The sequence below is a fragment of the Heloderma suspectum genome, chromosome 13 (assembly GCF_057233095.1).
Source record: "Heloderma suspectum isolate Gila_16-S chromosome 13, 16-S_ref, whole genome shotgun sequence".
Classification (NCBI taxonomy): Eukaryota; Metazoa; Chordata; class Lepidosauria; order Squamata; family Helodermatidae; genus Heloderma; species Heloderma suspectum.
This window is the reverse complement of record NC_139470.1, coordinates 16,254,843-16,274,763: the sequence shown is the minus strand read 5'-3', so window position 1 is coordinate 16,274,763 and position 19,921 is coordinate 16,254,843. Positions and strand designations below refer to the sequence as shown.

Here is a 19,921-nt window from a genome sequence, read left to right as displayed (position 1 = left end):
AAGCTTTCGTGGATTTGATGGAATTTCTGACTTGAACGTTTTTATCGGGGAAGATGGCAAGTCTGTGACTGCAAACAGCGAAGTCCAGACTAGGTCACCTACCTCTTCTAGGCCTTTCCATGCTGTCGCCAACAGCCACCGTCCTTCCGCCACCTCCAGGAGCGAGCACTTGCAGAACCCAACGTTCGCGGTGAAAACAGAGTCCGTGACAATGCTCCTTCCTTCAGCTAAGTCCCACAGGCAGACGTTTTGGTCTCGGCCCTGGCTTTTGAAGTTAAAAACACAATCTGTCATACAGCAGAACTTCCCTATCTGAACATCGGTTTGTTATCTCTCTCTCTCTCTCTCTCTCTCTCTCTCTCTGTCTCTTGATTATCCAGTTGCATTGTAGATCACCAATGCAGCCCCATGACACGCATACACCTATGTAAACAACAGTCCGTTCTATCCAGCCATCTGATTATCCAAACTGAACTGCCAACTTCCTGACTCTTTAAATTCAACAGGGATAAATGCCAAGTTCTGAAACCAGGAAAAAGAAGAAGAAATCAAATGCATAGTTACAAGATGGGGGATACTTGACTCAACAATACCACAAGCTAGAAGGATCTTGGAATTGTGGTAGATCACAAGCTGAATACGAGTCAACAATGTGATGTGGCTGCAAAAAAGGCCAATGCTCTTTTGGGCTGCATTGACAGAAGTACAGCTTCCAAATCATGTCACGTCCTAGTTCCCCTCTACTCAGCACTGGTTAGGCCTCATCTGGAGTACTGTGTCCAGTTCTGGGTGCCACACTTTACGAAGGATGCAGACAAACTGGAGAGGGTTCAGAGGAGGGCAACAAAGATGATCAGGGGACCGGAAACAAAGCCCTATGAGGAGAGACTGAAAGAACTGGGCATGTTTAGCCTTGAGAAGAGAAGACTGAGGGCAGATATGAGAGCACTCTTCAAGGACTTGAAAGGTTGTCACAGAGAGAGAAGGCCGGGATCTCTTCTCGATCATCCCAGAGAGCAGGACATGGAATAATGGGCTCAAGTTACAGGAAGCCAGATTCCAGTTGAACATTAGGAGAAACTTCCTAACTGTTAGAGCAATATGACAATGGAACCTACTACCTAGGGAGGCGGGGGGTCTCCCACACTGGAGGCATTCAAGACGAAGCTGGACAGCCAGTTGTCAGGGATGCTTTGACTTGGATTACTGCACTGAGCAGGGGGTTGGACTCGATGGCCTTGTAGGCCCCTTCCAACCCTACTATTCTATGATTCTATGAGATAACGGAAGCTGGTATCGGTTTCCCTCTTCGCATGTCAAAAGGGGATCTGGAATTTAGTTATTTTTTAAAAAATCCATCAGATTAATAAAAGTCATCGAAAGGATTACCGAGATAGTGCTTTGAACATTAAAGAGCTTCATGTGGGTTATATACATGTGAGTTACTAATCTGGGGTGGGGTGGGGGTCAATTCGCACCTACTGAGAACACGAACATAGGCAGTATGGTGAAGTGGTGAGAGTGTTGGACTGGGAGCCGGGAGATCTGGGTTCTAGTCCCCACTCGACCGTGGAAGCTCACTGGGTGACTTTGGGCCAGTCACTGACTCTCAGCCCAACCTACCTCACAAGGTTGTTGTGTAAGGATAAAATGGGGAGGGGGAGGATTATGTAAACTGCCTTGGGTTCCTTGCAAGAGGAAAAAAGTCAGGATATAAATGCAATAAATAAATAAATATGAAGCTGCACTATCACGAATAGTTACCACTGGTGCAACTAGGTCAACGTTTTCTGCCCCAACAGGCAACAGCCTTCCAGGGTCCTAGGCAGACAAGGGTCTTCCCCTCCCATCCCCATCATTTGCGACCTGATCCTTTTACCTGGAGATGTCAGGGATTGAACCTGGAACCTTCTGCATGCAAAGCAGGTGCTCTGCCACTGAGATACAGCCCCTCCCCAGAGAAAGGCAATGAGACTAAGAACCCAGACCTCCTGTTCTGCGGGAGGAACACCCTAACCCAGGTGCCTCCAAACTTTTTGGACCCATGGGCACATTTGGAAATCTGAGAAATTGCTGTGGCAGCCACCACAAAATGGCTCCCATGGAGGATGTGGCTAGTCACATAATGGCTGCTGTGGGGCCTGGCTAGACAAAAGTGAGCCAAAGAGGAGGGGTTGTGAGGAGAGAAATAGTGAGGCAGGGGAGAGAGGGAAATAGCAAGGCAAAGGGGTAGAGGGGAGAGAAAGGGCAAGGCTAGAGGCTGGGAGGCAGGGGGAAATAGCAAGGCAAAGGGGTAGAGGGGAGAGAAAGAGTAAGACTTAGAAGTTGGGAGAGGTTTGAAACAGCAAGAGAAAGAGTTGGGGGAGAGACATAGCAAAGCTAGAGGCCAGGAGAGGGGGAAAGAGCAAGGCAAAGGAGGGGAGAGAAAGAGCGAGACGAGGCTAGAAAGGGAGAAAAAGAACACTACCCTAACATTTTCTGAGGTTTCAATAGCATTTTTTTTTTAAAGAGGGCAGGGACTGGAGACCTTTGTGGGCACCGTTGGAGGTCCCTGCAGGCACCATGGTGCCTGTGGGGGCTGCGTTGGTGACCTCTGCCCTAACCATAGAGCCACAGGGGCCTGTTTTATTAATTTATTAGCTCCATGGACTGCATTGCCTACAGTGCCCGCTGTGAGAAGGCTAGGAACCTACCCACAAAGCTTCTGAAACCCAGCCCTCCCCAATCTGAGTCCCTCCAGGGGTTTTGGACTACTGCTCCCAGCATCCCTAGCCCCTGGCCTTGCTGGGAATGATGGGAGCTGTAGTCCAAAAACACCTGGAGGGGCACAGGCTGGGGAAGGCAGACTTAGCAAAACAGTTGAAGGGGGGTTGGGTTGTTGTTTTTGACCATTCCATTCAGAAGGTAAAATTAAAGACATTTCCAGGGTAGACTAGTTCAAACTTCCAAAACCCTGACAAATAGCTTTTTAAACAAAAGGGACAAAGAACAGGTACACACCTGCAACCCAGCTGAACACAGGAAGCTGCCTTCTACCGGGTCAGACCTTTGGTCCATCAAGCCCAGTATTGTCGACACTGACTGGCAGCAGCTGTCCAGTGTCTCGGGCATGATTCTTTCCTAGTCCTACCTGGAGATGCTGGAGATCACACCTGGGAGCTTCTGCATGCAAACCTGATGCCATATCACTGAGTTACGGCCCTTCCCAACTTGGTGCACTGCAGATGTTCTGGACTACAACTGTTCTGGACTACAACTCCCATTATCCCTGGCCATTGCCTTATACTGAGTCAGACTCTTGGTCCATCTAGCCCAGGATTGTCGACACTGACTGGCAGTGGCTCTCCAGGGTCTTTTCCTGCCCTACCTGGAGACGCCAGGGATTGAACTGGGGACCTTCCTCATCCACAGCAGGGGCTCCACCACTGAGCTACAGACCCTCCCACGGCCGGGGACAGATAAAATGTCGGGGACAGATAAAAGGAAGTAATTCTTCGCCCAGTGCATAGAACAGCCCTCCCCATCCTGGTGGTCGTGCTGGTTGAGGATTGTGGGAAATGTAGTCCAACACATCTGGAAGGCTGGGAAAGGCCGGCATAGTAAAACTCTGACATTCACTACCACGAGACGCTTTTAAACCCTTCCAACTTGGAAGGGTTTAAAAGCGAGCTCGGCAAATTCACGGAGGATGAAGTTATCAAGGGCTCCTCTTCATGACTCTTCTGTGCTACCTACAGCATGGGAGGCAGCATGCCTACCCAGTGCTGGGGGACCTGAGCGTGAGGGTGCCATTGCCTTCATGTCGTCCAATGGGCTTCCCATTGGCATCAGGTTGGCTACTGTGGGGAGAGAATGCTGGACTAGACAGCCCTTTGGTCTGATCCGGCACAGCTCTTCCCCTGTTCTGAAGGCATGGGCCCACAGCAAATCATCATCACACAGATCTGCTCTGCGAAAAAGGAAAGTGCCGCTGCGGTGGAAACCACAGATCGTATCTGCCTGGAAATGGTTCACTTCCGATTCATAGACGAGCAATAAAATTCTCGAGTAGCGCCAGCTATTTATGGGAGAACTGGGCGCCCTACCCATCTCCAATTCAGGAGCAGAGTAAAAGCTGGTGTGTGTGTGTGGGGGGGGAGCTTTCCACTGAAATGCTGTGTGAAACTAGGGGGCTTGAGGAATTTGATCTTGATGAATTCCAATACAAAGTGGCCTGATCCGTAACCCTGGACTAATGTGCAGATCAGAACTTAGGTATCAGCCAGCTTTTACACTTCCTGAGTTTTCTAACTCAGTTCTTTAAAAAAATCAAAGTAATTTAAAATGCATGTTTTGAGAGAGTTTAAAAATGCATATTTCAATGTGTGCAGATTGTTTTTTATATTACGGATTTATTTTATTTTTTTATTGCATTTATATTCCGCCTTTCTTCCTCTTCCAAGGAACCCAAGGTGGCTTACATGGCCCTCCTCCTCTCCATTTTATCCTCACAACAACCCAGTGAGGTAGGTTAGCCTGAGAGTCGGTGAGCTTCATGGCTGAGTGGGGAACAGAACCCAGGTCTCCTGAGTCCCGGTCCAACACTCAAACTAGTACACCACATTGTAGATTAATGCGGAAAGGGAATGGAACTGCCTTGGGGGCAAATAAGTGCAAAAATGACACAAACCTGCAGTAGACCAATTGGCCTCTCCATATTAAGACACAGAGGAAACCGTCTGTAGGAATTCAGGATGGCCTTTCCCCAGCCCAGCCAAAAGCATGAGGTCACCAGACAGCTTTCTGGATGAAAGCTAGAAGCACCGAAAATGCACCCCACCCTCCCCCCAAAATAATTACACACCAAGGAGTACAGACAACACAAACTGTGACAACAAAAACATTGACATTGTACCAACACAAAGCAGTTAGAAAAATAAACAGCAATAATCATCTGGATTACAATTAACATTACAAAAGACGAGATGAGATACTGAAAATATAAACAAGAAAATACATGCAGCACAGTAGTAGAAAGATCAAATTGTGCAAGCCAACGCAGGTGTGGATATGGACTAAAATATCCATCAATGCAGACTAGGTCTTGCTTCATATTCTGAAAAAAAGGCTTCTTGAATAAATCCCAAGTTAGGCACAGATGCTACCTGATCCCCCAATAAATGAAAACATCAGAAGAGCCCTGCTGGATCAGACCAAGGTCCATCCAGACCACCATTCTGTTCATGCAGTGGCCAACCAGCTGCCCATGGGGAACCCAAAGCAGAACAGGAGTGCAACAGCACCCTCCTGCCCATGTTCCCCAGCAACAGGTGTACAAAGGCATACTGCCTCTGATACTGGAGATAGCACATAGCCATCAGGACTAGTAGCCACTGAGCACCTTATCCTCCTCCCTGAATTTGTCTAATCCCCTTCTAAAGCCCTCCAAATTGGTGGCCATCACTAGGTCTTGTGGTAGCGAATTCCATTGTTTTAACTATGCGTTGTGTGAACAAGTCCTTCCTTTTATATGTCCTGAATCTCCCAGCTTGATGGGATAGCTACAAACGTTACTTATCTCAGGCTGTGGGAGTTCATGATTGTGATTTTCTGATGTCCTTCTGGGGTTTTGCCCCCAGGTATTTCCAACTTCTGAACCATGCCTTGTAATGGAATGGTTCTCCATGGGATACCCAAACTGGGGTGGTCAGGAGGGGTCCAACAGAGAAGAAAAAGTAGCCAGCATACATATATAAACTGATTCCCTAAGGCAGCCACCAGATGTACTGGATTGCAAACCCCATCGTCCCCTGCATATTGACTAGGGATGATGGGGGTTGTAGTCTAATATGTCTGGATGGCACCAAGCTAGGGAAGGTCTTGTCCTAAGGTCTTGAATCAACACACGAAACCATCCTATACCAGGTAAGACTATGGCTGCATTGGCACGGTACTCTAAACCATAGTTTAGCACTACCTTTCCCAATCTGCTGCCCTCTAGATATTGTCAGCTCTAACTCCCTGAATCATCCCTAGCCAGCATAGCCAATGGTTAAGGATGATGGGAGTTCTAGTCCAAAACACCTTCCTGTGAGGCCATGATGATGCCTTCAGAAGCTTCTGCTTCTGGTTACACACAGTTTTCCATGCCGTCTGAGCCCAGAATTGTGGTTAATGTTAACTAGGTTAAAGGTAAGAACATCAGAAGGGCCATGGTGGATCACCAAAAGCCATGCTAAATCCAGCACTCCATTCACACAGTGGCCACTCAGATGCCAACCAGCCACACAAGCAGGACATGAGCGCAACAGCACCCTCTCACTCATATTCACTAGCCACTGGGATTCAGAGGCATGGTTAATTCAAACAAGCCAGCTTCATAATCCATGGTTTGAAGTTGGCTTGTTTGAAACTGACCATCATTAGCATCTGTCTGTCTGTCTGTCCGTCTTTCTTATTTATGCATTATATTTCTATGTTTTCTGGGTGGCTCACAAAAATTAAAAGCATAAAATACAACATGATCAAACATAATATAAAACCTTTAAAAATGTAAAAGAATAAAAGCAATGTCAAAAGCCGTGTAAAAGTCACCAGCAGTATGCAGATCTAAGAAACACAAACGCACTTAAATAAAAACAGAACGAAAAGCAAAACCAAAGAACAAAAAATGAAACCCAGAATTTGGCGTGCTAAGTAACACTGTTGTTGTTGTTGTTCAGTTGTTAAGTCGTGTCCATGACCACATGGACCATAGCATGCCAGGCCTTTCTGTCCTCCACTCTCTCCCGGAGTGTGCTCAAGTTCAGTTAACTCAAACTGCAAGTAAAAGCTTCCAATGACCTCCTCCCAGCTGCAGTGGAGAAGGAAGGGGAGGACCCAAGGCTGAGGCTTGTACATGTCACGCTAAACCTTGGTTAAACCATCACTGTCCTAAAAGGACAAATAGGTGCATTTGCATGTCATGCTAAACCATGGTTTACCGTGATGTTCAAATGCACCCTATTTGTCTGTTTAAGACAATGATTGTCTAGTTTAGTCTGACTGACAGTGGCTTTCCAAGGTCTCGGAGAGGACGAATAGCATGCCCTGATATGGCAGCTTCCTCTGTTCTCATTTAAAGATTCTTCTTTCACATACACACTTTCTCTCTCAGATATATGTTTTGCACACGTGAAGAGAAAAGGTGGTTAAAAAATGATGGTGTGCGACAGAAAGTTCAGGAATACGATATGGAGATAACTGTAGTCCTGAACTATTTCTGTGTAGATACTTACTTCACAGCATATGTAAGGTGAAAACCATGTAATTACGTTAACAACTCAAATTTAATTCGAGTCTTCTGGGGTGTGAATTGTGGTTATGCAGACGACAACAAATATAAATGCTAATAAGGTCTGCTACAGAAGATGTCTTTCCTTGATAAACATGTCAAAACATCTCCAAGTCATACCGACACTTTGGCAACCCACTGCAGCAGAAGGCAGAGCATTTAGTCTGTGAAAACAACAGAGAGCCTTGGGACACCGAGAAGGCTAACAGATTTATTGCAGCAGAAGCTTTTGCAGACTAGAGCCCGCTTGGTCTGCTCCATGTAACGTTACCCTCAGTGTGTGTGGCTGTGTGGGGGGGAAGGGGGGCTGTGTGTGTGTGTGTGGGGTGTTGTGTATGTGGGGGGCTTGCATGGCCATTACACAGAGCAAACACTGACTAGGTTCACACAAAACGCTAACCCACACTCCGTGGTTGAGTGTGGGCCGTTGTTGAACTGTGGGTTTGCGTGTTGTCTGAACCCAGGATATTTTCCGCAGGGTGGCTTGTTAACCATGGGAGCCAGAGTGGGAGCCAGTGTGGTGTAGTGCTGAGAGTTTTCGACTGGGAGCCGGGAGATCTGGGTTCTAGTCCCCACTCGGCCATGGAAGCTCACTGGGTGATAGTCACAAACGCTCAGCCCAACCCATCTCACAGGGTGGTTCTTGTGAGGATAAAATGGAGAGGAGGAGGAGGTAATGTAAGCCGCCTTGGGTTCCTTGCAAGAGGAAAAAAGGCGGGATATAAATGTAATGAATGAATGAATGAATAAATAAATAAATAAGCCATGTAGTGCGGCTTATTATACTTCAACAAGCCACCTTGAGAACGCATGTTTTGTTGTTGGGTTGTTCAGGATGGTTAACAAGCCACGCCGCCTGGTTGATAAGCCATCCTGCAGAAGATGTCTGGGCTCAGACAACGTGCTAACCTATGGCTCAACAAACAACCCACAGTTCAACAAACAACCCACACTCAACCACTGAGCGTGGCTTAGCATGTTATGTGAACAGCCCCCGTGAGGCCAAAAGGCCCTGAAATGCAAGGTGCAGAAGTAGGTCTGTGCATTTCCCTGAAACATAGGAAACTGCCTTATACCCGGTTAATCTATTTGTCCACCTAGCCCAAAGGAAGGCAACTTTGAGAGGTCTGGGGGGCCATCTTTGCCCCTCAGAATCCCCTTTGAGGCAGCAGTCCATGGGGTGACCCAAAAATACCTGTAGCACTACACAGCACCAAAACAGTCAAATTTAGCTTACTTGCAAACTAAACGTGACTCTTTTAGCATTCTTTAGTGCTACAGACCCCTACTTTCTGGCTTGCTCCTTGGGAGGAAAGCTATGGCAAACCTAGACAGCAAAGTCAGAAGCAGAGACATCACCTTGCTGACAAAGATCCGCATAATCAAAGCTATGGTTTCCCCAGTAGTAATGTATGGCTGTGTGAGAGCTGGACTATCAGGAAGGCTGAGTGCCGAAGAATTGATGCCTTCGAACTGTGGTGCTGGAGAAGACTCTTACGAGTCCCCTGGACTGCAAGGAGGTCAAACCAGTCCATCCTAAAGGAAATCAACCCTGAGTGCTCATTGGAAGGACAGATATTGAAGCTGAAGCTGAAATATTTTGGCCACCTAATGCGAAGAGAAAAGACACTGGAAAAGACCCTGATGCTGGGAAAGACTGAAGGCAAAAGGAGAAGGGGAGGGCAGAGGATGAGATGGCTAGATAGCATCACCGATGCAATGAATATGGACTTGAGCACGCTCCGGGAGAGTGCAGGACAGGAAGGCCTGGCGTGCTATGGTCCATGGAGTCACGAAGAGTCGGACACGACTGAACGACTGAACAACAAAAGTGCTACAGATGCCATTTTTTCTTTAAAAAAAAAAACAAAAAAAACCTTGGGAGGCACCCCACAACTTGGGGCGGGGCACACGAGCCACATTGCCCACCCTGATCCAGTCCGATATTCCCTACTCTGATGGACAGACTGGAATGTGGCTCCCAAGAGCTTTTCTAAAATGGAAGTTGGCCATCGGGCAAAAGGAGGTACAACATTCCTGCTTCATGCCAACAGCAGTCCTGTTTTCAGTTTCTGTTCTACAAGTATATGGATTTCCAGAACCTCAACATGAAGTTCCTTACAGAGACATTAATAATCCCAAGAAATGCTAATTCTGCTTGTGTCAGTCACCTAAGAAGTGTCTTTCTTCTGTTGGGGAAAGTTTTCACCCAGTACACGGATTTCCCATCATGGCCATCTAGCGTTCTATCCACTCTGCGTGTCTTCATATTCCAGATATGGATCAGCCCATTAGAAGATCTAAATGAAAAGTGGTGGGAGGGCAGAGGGAAGCAAATAGTCATTTCTTCAGCAACTGGGTTAAATCGTGACAAATTCTTCTGTACTTTCAAAAGGTATCAGACCCTGAAGCTGGCTGCAGACATCGTGCCTGCAGAAACCTATTGATCAGTACTGGGTTGGTGATTTGCTCAGCGGAGAGAGGCTCTTTCCCTTTTTGGAAAAAGTGATGGTAAAATCCCAAGATGTTCCTTGAAAGTTATGTTCTATGCCAGGGAAACCCAAATAGCTGCACTTCCAAAACAAAAAAGTCATAAAAATGAAGACCTCAATACATTTGCTTTGCTTTGTTTTGATTCTTAAACAAACTGGGAAGGCATATATTTATCACAAATGTATTTATACCCCACCTTTTGATTTGCAAACCCACAAAGTCACTAAGGATTTCCCTAAAACCACAGCCCCAAATTATGAACAAATATCAGGAAAGCAACCAACAGTAACAAAGAAAATGACAGTAAAATCCAGCGGAACCCTGCTAGGACAGCAATAGAAGCTATCAGCATCAAGAAACATCTTGCGAATTGAAAGACAAATTTCCCCCAGTTCTTGGACCTTCCAGTGTGGGGTGGAGGATTCTGATGAGGACGAGGCACAGGCTACTTCCTTGGGGGTAGGATAGTCAGTGCCTTATTCAGGGCACTCTTGGCCAGAGGACGCAGCCCTACCATTGCCCTCTTGCTCAAAGGATGAGTCCCAGGCAGAACTGCCATTTCCCTAGCCTTGTGTAAGTCTCAAGCTACAAAATCAGGCAAGGGCTTTTTAACAATCCAGTCAGCTACTCCAGGTGTGGAGCTGGCCATACTACAGGTCTTGTCAGCCTACAGAAGGCATCAGGTGGCTTCAGCTCCCTGCTGAGACAACATCCTCCTATTGTTGTAGTAGTAGACAGTTACAGCCAGCTGGACCCACTTGAAGCTATCCACAGTCCTGTGTTATTCTTGCCTTGTTTTAACTGCCATTGGATGCTCCCAGCTTCCTCTGAGAGTCTCAGGGGACCACAGAACAGGACAACCACCTTTGCTTAGCTCCTACAAGACAGGAGGGGTGGAGTGAGTTCCATAATCTTGGTGTCACTGTGGAGAAGGCCCTGTCCATCTTACTACTTGGGAGGGGGGGCATGAAGCAGGGCCACCAAGGAAGATCGTACTCTTTGGGTAGATTAGTGTGAGAGAAGCGAGTTCTTGAGGTATCCTTGATCCAGATCATTAGGGCTTTAAAAAGTGCATACAAAGGATTAAAATAAAATCTTGGCCATAAAGCCTACTGGGTGATTTTGGGCCGGTCACTGCCACTCAGCCTAACCTACCTCACAGGGTTGCGGTGAGGATAACATGGAGAGCAGGACCATGTAAGCCTCCTTGGGTTCCTTGCAAGAGGAAGAAAGACAGGATATAGTTGTTATATATATAAATTCTCCGATTGCTGGTCATTATGGAGCCAAAGGTGGTAGTAGCATTATCAGGGAAAACGCAAGGCTTGCAGAAGTACTAAAAAACCTTTAGGAACACCCCCCCCCCCAAGAGTCAAAGCCCCACACGTGAAAACATGCATGCTCTGTGGTGCAGAGCGGGGAAAAGGAAAGAAGAGTATCTGGAATCCTGAACAAGAGCACTTCACGCTACAGTTACAGGTCCCATGTTTTGCATTATTCTGATTTTAATTTAAAAGATCGTTAAAGGGGGTTATTATTATCATCATTATTATTAATTATTAAAAATAATTGGACACTCTTTTAAATGGAAGGCAAGGTTCTGCTTTTGAACTGTGGTGCTGGAGGAAAATTCTGAGAGTGCCTTGGACTGCAAGAAGATCAAACCAGTCCATCCTCCAGGAAATCAAGCCAGACTGCTCACTTGAGGGAAGGATACTAAAGGCAAAACTGAAGTACTTTGGCCACATCATGAGAAGACAGGATACCCTGGAGAAGATGCTGATGCTAGGGAAAGTGGAAGGCAAAAGGAAGAGGGGGCGACCAAGGGCAAGGTGGATGGATGATATTCTGGAGGTGTCGGACTCGACCTTGGGGGAGCTGGGGGTGGCTATGGCTGACAGGAAGCTCTGGCGTGGGCTGGTCCATGAAGTCACGAAGAGTCGGAAGCAACTGACCAAATAAACAACAAAAGGTTCTGAGTAGAATATTGTACGGGTTGTATCTAATGATGGTCCTACTTAGAGCAGACTCACTGAAAGGAATGGGGCTTAAGTTAGACTGACATTGGGAACAAAACCCATCACGTAAAACCCTAGATCAGTTTGCACACCTGCATGGACAGCCTGCAGGTGTGTGAAATACTCACTGGCCTTCCCAAACTCACCCAGAGAAAAGAATGGGAAATTCCAGTTCGGGGTCCGTACAGTGAAAGCACAGAGTGTTGACTGCATCATTTGCTCCCCGTAGAATGTACTGTGGATCTGGAGGAGGGAGAGCCATCGTGACAATAATATAGTTGAAGCTCCTATAAGAGAAAATAAAGTCAGAGGGAAGCACAAAGCACACACCCTTAGGTCCTGAATGGAGAAATAAGTAGCTACTGGCATATATAGTCTTAGATAAGCTCCAAACGGTCATGTAAATTATCCCTTAATAGCTTGCAAGACTGGTGAGTATGGACTATTACCTTCCTTTTTTAGCAACATTTTGGGTAATTGGCAGAGTACAAAATTGAAAGAACTAATACCTGAGATCTATTGATTTTTTTCACCCTCCCTTACATCAATACAATTATACAGCCCATAATTTAAAAACAATATTTTGGATATGTATATCATGCTCTTTGATCCATATGGCTCTCCAAAGCCATTCACAGCAATATCATCAAATGATAAAAACAGATTACTTTTTAAAAAATCAACAGATGTTACAGCAGAAACAATGCTCAATAGTTCTCAGACACTCTCTGAAATGATACCATATTCACACGATGCCTAAAAACTGATAGAGGAGGGATGTGATGATTCCTAGGGAGCAAATTCTACAACTTCGGTGCCACTACTAAAAAGGCCTTGTCTCATGTCACCACCCTCCACAGCTCTGATAGGAGAAACATGAAACTGGGTCTCCGAGGAGGACCCAAGAGTGCAGGTAGGTTCATATGAGAAGAAATTATCCCTGAGGTTAATACATTTCAAACAACGAAAATGATAAATTTAATACAAAATAATTTGTGTGGGTCATGGTGGGGAAATGAATAGGCCTAGCTGAATTGTGTCAGAACCTACGGTTAACACACTGTTGTCAAAACCTTCCGGGGCACGCTGTTGGTATACCACCATCAGATGACAAAAGGTCAAACTCTGTCACAGGGGTGCACAACTGAAGGAGGTCTCAGGGCCATTTTTGTTCCTGGGCGCACACACTCCCACAGGCCACATGGCAGGAAAAATAAATACAGGAAAAATCACTGGTTTGCTGCTGAAATTCAGCACTAAAAGGCTTAGCTGTAGCTACTTAAATTTGACCCTTTTAGCGTTCTGTAGCAGCTATGGAATACTAAAAGGGTCAGATTTTGCTTGCAAATAAGTGAAATGTGTCCATGTTAGTGCTCTGTAGCCACTACAGAGCATCATTTTGTTTTTAATTATTTTTAATTTGGGGGCCACGAGCCATGTGGTTCCCACTCATGCTCTAGCACATGAGCTGCCACATATTTAAAACGCTGGTCAACTAGATCATTATGAGAATCATTAAGTCACACATAGATCGCTTTGTACAAAAACATTTCAGTATGTCCTCAAAGCACAGCTTTTATCCAGATGTCTACGCATGCCATGATTTGATCTGGAATGGTTTTTCCAAGCGCTTAGGCTTATATTTATTGAGCATTCTCAAGGGCTTTCACAGATTTTGTTTTCCATATGAAATAAGTGCTTGTCCTCCAGTATTGTGCATTTTATTTCCTGTGTTCGTAACACCACTTTCCTAAAGAGGCAAGAGATATCATCATGATGGATGCCAACCACTACGACTCTGTCTAAAGAGTTTGTTTCTCATGTTGCGGGAGATGCAAGCATTTTAAGAAGTAAAGCCAAAGGATCCATTTCTCCCTGCTGGTTTCAGTCAAGCAATCGAAAAAGAAGACTAGCAAGTCGAAGAAGCTCTCAACCCAACCGCAACAGGTCTACAAAGATGCAAGTCTTGGAATGGATGAGAATTATGTTTGGTTCTTCTTAAGAACATAAGACCCCTTCATGGATCACTGCCTTGTTGTGGCGAAGGGGCTTGCGTAACTCAGTGAAGCCATAAGCTATGCCGTGCAGGGCCACCCAAGACGGACAGGTCATGGCAGAGAGTTCTGACGAAATGTGGTCCACTGGAGAAGGAAATGGCAACCCACTCCAGTATTCTTGCCAAGAAAACCCCATGGAACGTATCACAAGGCTAAAAGATATGACGCCGGAAGATGAGCCCCTCAGGTCGGAAGGTGTCCAATATGCTACTGGGGAAGAGCAGAGGGTATTTCGAAGTAGCGCCAGAAAGAGTGAAGCGGCTGGGCCAAACCCGAAAGGACACTCAGCTGTGGATGTGTCTGGTGGTGAAAAGAAAATCCGATGCTGTAAAGAACAATATTGTTTAGGAACCTGGAATGTCAGATCAATGAATCAAGGTAAGCTGGAGGTGGTCAAACATGAGATGGCAAGATTGAACATCGACATCTTGGGAATCAGCGAACTAAAATGGACAGGCATGGGCGAATTTAATTCAGGTGACTATCATATCTACTATTGTGGGCAAGAATCCCTTAGAAGAAATGGAGTAGCACTCATAGTCAACAAAAGGGTGGGAAGAGCAGTACTGGGGTACAATCTTAAAAATGATAGAATGATCTCAGTACGAATCCAAGGCAAACCATTCAACATCACAGTAATTCAAGTCTATGCCCCAACCACTGAGGCCGAAGAAGCTGAGGTTGATCGGTTCTATGAAGACCTACAACACCTTCTAGAACTAACACCAAAAAAAGATGTCCTTTTCATCATAGGGGATTGGAATGCTAAAGTAGGAAGTCAAGAAATCACCAGGATAACAGGCAGGCATGGCCTTGGTGTACAAAATGAAGCAGGACAAAAGCTAATAGAGTTTTGCCAAGAGAACATGCTGATCATAGCAAACACTCTTTTCCAACAGCACAAGAGGCGACTCTACACATGGACATCACCAGATGGTCAATATCGAAATCAGATTGATTATGTCCTTTGCAGCCAAAGATGGAGAAGCTCCATACAGTCAGTCAAAACAAGACCTGGAGCTGACTGTGGCTCAGATCATGAGCTGCTTCTTGCAAAATTTCGGCTTAAATTGAAGAACGTCGGGAAAACCACTAAACCATTCAGGTATGACCTCAATCATATCCCTGATGAATATACAGTGGAGGTGAGGAATAGATTTAAGGGATTAGACCTGATAGACAGAGTGCCTGAGGAACTATGGACGGAGGTCCGTAACATTGTTCAGGAGGCAGCAACGAAATCCATCCCAAAGAAAAAGAAATGCAAGAAAGCAAAGTGGCTGTCTGATGAGGCTTTACAAGTAGCTCACGAAAGAAGGGAAGTGAAAAGCAAGGGAGAAAGGGGAAGATATACCCAACTGAATGCAGAGTTCCAGAGAATAGCAAGGAGAGACAAGAAGGCCTTCTTAAATGAACAATGCAAAGAAATCGAGGAAAACAACAGAATGGGAAAGACTAGAGATCTCTTCAAGAAAATTGGAGATCTCAAGGGAACGTTTTGTACAAACACGGGCATGATAAAGGACAAAGAAGGCAGGGACCTAACAGAAGCAGATGAGATTAAGAAGAGGTGGCAAGAATACACAGAAGAACTATACAGGAAAGATCTGAATGTCCCTGATAGCCATGATAGTGCGGTCACTGAACTTGAGCCGGACATCCTCGAGAGTGAAGTCAAGTGGGCCTTAGGAAGCATTAGTAACAACAAAGCTAGCGGAGATGACAGTATTCCAGCCGAGCTATTTAAAATCCTAAAAGATGATGCTGTTAAAGTGCTGCATTCAATATGCCAACAAATCTGGAACACTCAACAGTGGCCACAAGACTGGAAAAGGTCAGTTTACATTCCAATTCCAAAGAAGGGCAACGCCAAAGAGTGTTCAAACTACCGTACCATTGCGCTCATTTCACATGCCAGCAAGGTGATGCTCAAAATCCTACAAGCTAGGCTTCAGCAGTATGCGAACCGAGAACTACCGGAAGTACAAGCTGGGTTTAGAAGAGGCAGAGGAACTAGAGATCAAATCGCCAACGTTCGCTGCATCATGGAGAAAGCAAGAGAATTCCAGAAAAACGTCTATTTCTGCTTCATTGACTACGCTAAAGCCTTTGATTGTGTGGATCACAACAAACTGTGGCAAATTCTTAAAGTGATGGGAGTACCAGACCACCTTACCTGTCTCCTGAGAAACCTGTACGAGGGTCAAGAAGCAACAGTAAGAACCAGACATGGAACAACCGATTGGTTCAAAATTGGGAAAGGAGTACGACAAGGCTGCATATTGTCACCCTGCTTATTTAACTTATATGCAGAGTACATCATGAGAAATGCTGGGTTGGATGAATCAGAGGTCGGAATTAAGATTGCTGGGAGAATTATCAACAACCTCCGATATGCAGATGATACCACCCTAATGGCAGAAAGTGAAGAGGATCTAAAGAGCCTCTTGTTGAGGGTGAAAGAGGAGAGTGCAAAAGCTGGTTTGAAACTCAACATTAAAAAAACGAAGATCATGGCATCTGGCCCCATCACTTCCTGGCATACAGAAGGGGAAGAAATGGAAGCAGTGACAGATTTTACTTTCTTGGGCTCCAAGATCACCGCAGACGGTGACTGTAGCCATGAAATTAAAAGACGCTTGCTCCTTGGGAGGAAAGCTATGGCAAACCTAGACAGCATAGTAAGAAGCAGAGACATCACCTTGCCGACAAAGGTCCGTCTAATCAAAGCTATGGTTTTTCCAGTAGTAATGTATGGCTGTGAGAGCTGGACTATAAGGAAGGCTGAGCGCCGAAGAATTGATGCTTTCGAAGTGTGGTGCTGGAGAAGACTCTTACGAGTCCCCTGGACTGCAAGGAGGTCAAATCAGTCCATCCTAAAGGAAATCAACCCTGAGTGCTCATTGGAAGGACAGATAATGAAGCTGAAGCTCCAATATTTTGGCCACCTAATGCGAAGAGAAAACTCCCTGGAAAAGACCCTGATGCTGGGAAAGACTGAAGGCAAAAGGAGAAGGGGACAGCAGAGGATGAGATGGCTAGATAGCATCACGGATGCAATGAATATGAACTTGAGCACGCTCCGGGAGAGAGCGCAGGACAGGAAGGCCTGGCGTGCTATGGTCCATGGGGTCACGAAGAGTCGGACACGACTGAACGACTGAACAACAACAACAACAAAGAACATAAGAGCCCTGTTGGATCAGACCAAGTCCATCTGGTCCACCATTCTATTCACACAGCAGCCAAACAGCTGCCTATGGGAAGCCCACAAGCAGGACATGAATGCAACAGCACCCTCCTGCCCATGTTCCCCAGCAACAGGAGTACAAAGGTATACTGCCTCTGATACTGGAGATAGCACAATAGCTATCCAAATTGGTGCCCATCACCACATCTCGTGGTGGCGAATTCCATATTTTAACTCTGTGCTGTGTGAAGAAGACCTTCCTTTTTATCTGTCCTGAATCTCCCACCAGTCAGCTTCATGATGGCCCCAGGTTCTAGTATCATAAGTATTCTTTCTTTCCTTCCTTCCTTCCTTCCTTCCTTCTTTCACAAGAACTTGTCAAAATCCACATTTTTTTTCAAAAACGGGATGGAAAGAACCTTCAAATGAAAATACTCATGGGAACATAGGAAGCTACCTTAAACTAAGTCAGACCATCTAGCTCAATATTGTTGACACTGACCGACAGTGGCTCTCCAGGGTTTCGGGCAGGGGTTTTCCAGCCCAACCTGGAGATGTCAGGGATCAAAACTGGGACGTTCTGCATGCAAACCAGGGGCTCTACCACTGAGCTATGCACGCTCACTCAAATGTGTGTGTGGGGGAGTGAACCTGTATATACAACCATGTTAAGGTGGGTGGCTACAGCCTAGGCAGGTGGCTACAAGAGAGAGAGCCTTCTCAGCGGTGGCACCCGACTTATGGAATAAACTCCTCAAATACGTTCGCCTGACACCTATGTTGCTATCTTTTCAGTGCCAGGCAAAGACCTTTCTTTTCTCCCAGGCATTTGAGAGACCCAGTTCTAGGTTATTATGGCTGTCTTATCGATTCCTGTGCTGTTTATTGTTTTGCATTATATTCTATTTTATTCTTTTAAATATTTGTATAGTATTTTATATTTTAAACTGTGTTTTAAAATGGCATTTTAGCTTTTTAACTGGTTGCAATCTGCCCAGAAACATTAGTTATTGGGCAGATTAGAAAGGTACTAAATAAATAAATAAATGTTCACATAATGCCTATACTGTGCCAGCTGGTTACCGGTGTGTTTCTGAGTCCAATTTAAAGTGCTGGTTTTGACCTTTAAAGCCTTAAACGGTTGGGAACCAAGTTACTTGAAGGACTGCCTTCACTCATATCACCCTGCCCGCACTTTAAGATAAGAAAGAGAGGCCCTTCTCATTTGCCCATCCATGAGAGCAGTCAGGTGGGTGACCACACATGACAGGGCCTTCTCTGCAGTGGCCCCACACCTTTGGAACAAGTTGCCTTCGGAGGTTCGCCATGCTCTGCCATTGCAGGCTTTTAAGAAGGCCTTGAAAACGTATTATTTTACCGTGGCCTTCTCTTAACGTGATTGCTGTTGCTGCTGTTTTTGGTTTTATTGTCGGCTTTTATTGCTGCTTTTATCGCTATTTTATTGTGTTTTGTTTTTTACCACTTTTAATATTTTAACTGTTTTTATGTATTTCATTGCTATGAGACGCCTTGGGAGGGCTTCTGCCTTGCAAGGCGGCCAAGAAAAATTTTAAATTAATAAATAAATAAATTAAGTATTAATACTTAATTAGGATTTCTCCCTTTTTTTCCTGACAGGCTCTCCATCTTTAACAGCCATGTGGCAGGCAGGTACATCACGATCATTTCCATGCTGGGAATAGCTGCACCTATTGAATGTGGTCACTGCAGTTGGGTGAGATTTTCCTTCATTCTTTGAAAAGAACCTGCCAAAATTCATATATTTTTTCATAAAAGAGAAAGAACTAGAGATTTGTTTTTTAAAAAATGAATCTGGGGGAAAGTGAAACTGTTAGATCCATCCATCTCCATGTAATCCCCATTGATTCCTCCAGGATATATTTGAAATAATTATGCTTAGGATCACAACAGCAATGTGTCATGGGAAGTTAAGACAATTTTCATCCCAAATCCTCATTTAGAGGGGGATTTTTCTTCCAGTTTTTCTCTGTTTCATAGCCACACTGAGTTCTTGGGATTTATAATGTATAGAATCTCCAAATTCCAACAGGATGCTGGTTGTGGAACAAATTTTACAAGCTACCCTGCTGTTCACATGCAACAATTTAAGATGACAGATCCAACAGTCTTTGATGTAATCCACTTTGGTTGTCAGCTGATGTTCATTTTTGTGACTTTTCTTTTTTTGTTGTTATTAACCGTTTAATCAGATTTCTTTTTCATTTTTCAGTACAATACAAACAACAAACACTTCCCCCATCCTGCCTCCCCTTTAGGTTTCCCCCTATCATCTTCATATTGTCCTGTATTGAATGAGCAAAGGTTTCATGTATATCAGTAAAATCACTAAGCCAAAACTAGATCAATAAATAGTAAAATTAAAATTAAATAAACACAATTGAAGGATTTAGTGTCATACATGACAGCTCTTTGCACTGGTTTGGCAAAGATACATTATTTTGCATATGATCCAAGAAAACTACCCCGCATTAATTGGAACGTATTTCCTTTTAGTAATTTGGTGTAATATACCTTTTCATGGACACCTAGATCATGCTATGATTTTTAGGGAGCAATCCTATGGCCGCTAGACAGAGGCTAGACGGCCACAGGATATGCCTTTTTCTGGGAACCAACCTCGGAGTCTGCACTCCGAGGTCAGTTCCCGGAAAACTGACCTCTCCCCACTTCCAAGCTGCCTCTGAGGCAGCGTGGAACAGCCCCATCCTCCATGCTCCTCTTGTGAGCATGGAGGAGCTGGAAAGGGGCGTGGCTGGGGACGTTCCAGGGCGGGGAGGGTGTAGCTGTGTGTAGGACACATCCAATGTGT

General features: G+C 45.2%; 1 protein-coding gene across 8 annotated transcripts in view; it reads right to left on the bottom strand.

Moving 5' to 3' along the window:
- Positions 1–19,921, bottom strand: part of GNB1L (G protein subunit beta 1 like) — a 110,155-nt gene that overhangs the window by 42,770 nt on the left and 47,464 nt on the right. For 4 of the 8 annotated variants that reach the window (XM_084820384.1, XM_084820383.1, XM_084820385.1 and 1 more), the window contains 3 exons: positions 11,970–12,110; positions 9,484–9,612; positions 103–265 (listed from right to left, as the gene is read on the bottom strand). In XM_084820384.1, the coding sequence (XP_084676510.1) occupies positions 103–265; positions 9,484–9,612; positions 11,970–12,085 (408 nt within the window). In that variant the 5' untranslated portion in view covers positions 12,086–12,110. Of the gene's footprint in view, positions 1–102; positions 266–9,483; positions 9,613–10,960; positions 11,021–11,969; positions 12,111–19,921 lie in introns of all 8 variants that reach the window. The other 4 variants (XM_084820380.1, XM_084820379.1, XM_084820387.1 and 1 more) reach the window with 2 other exon arrangements.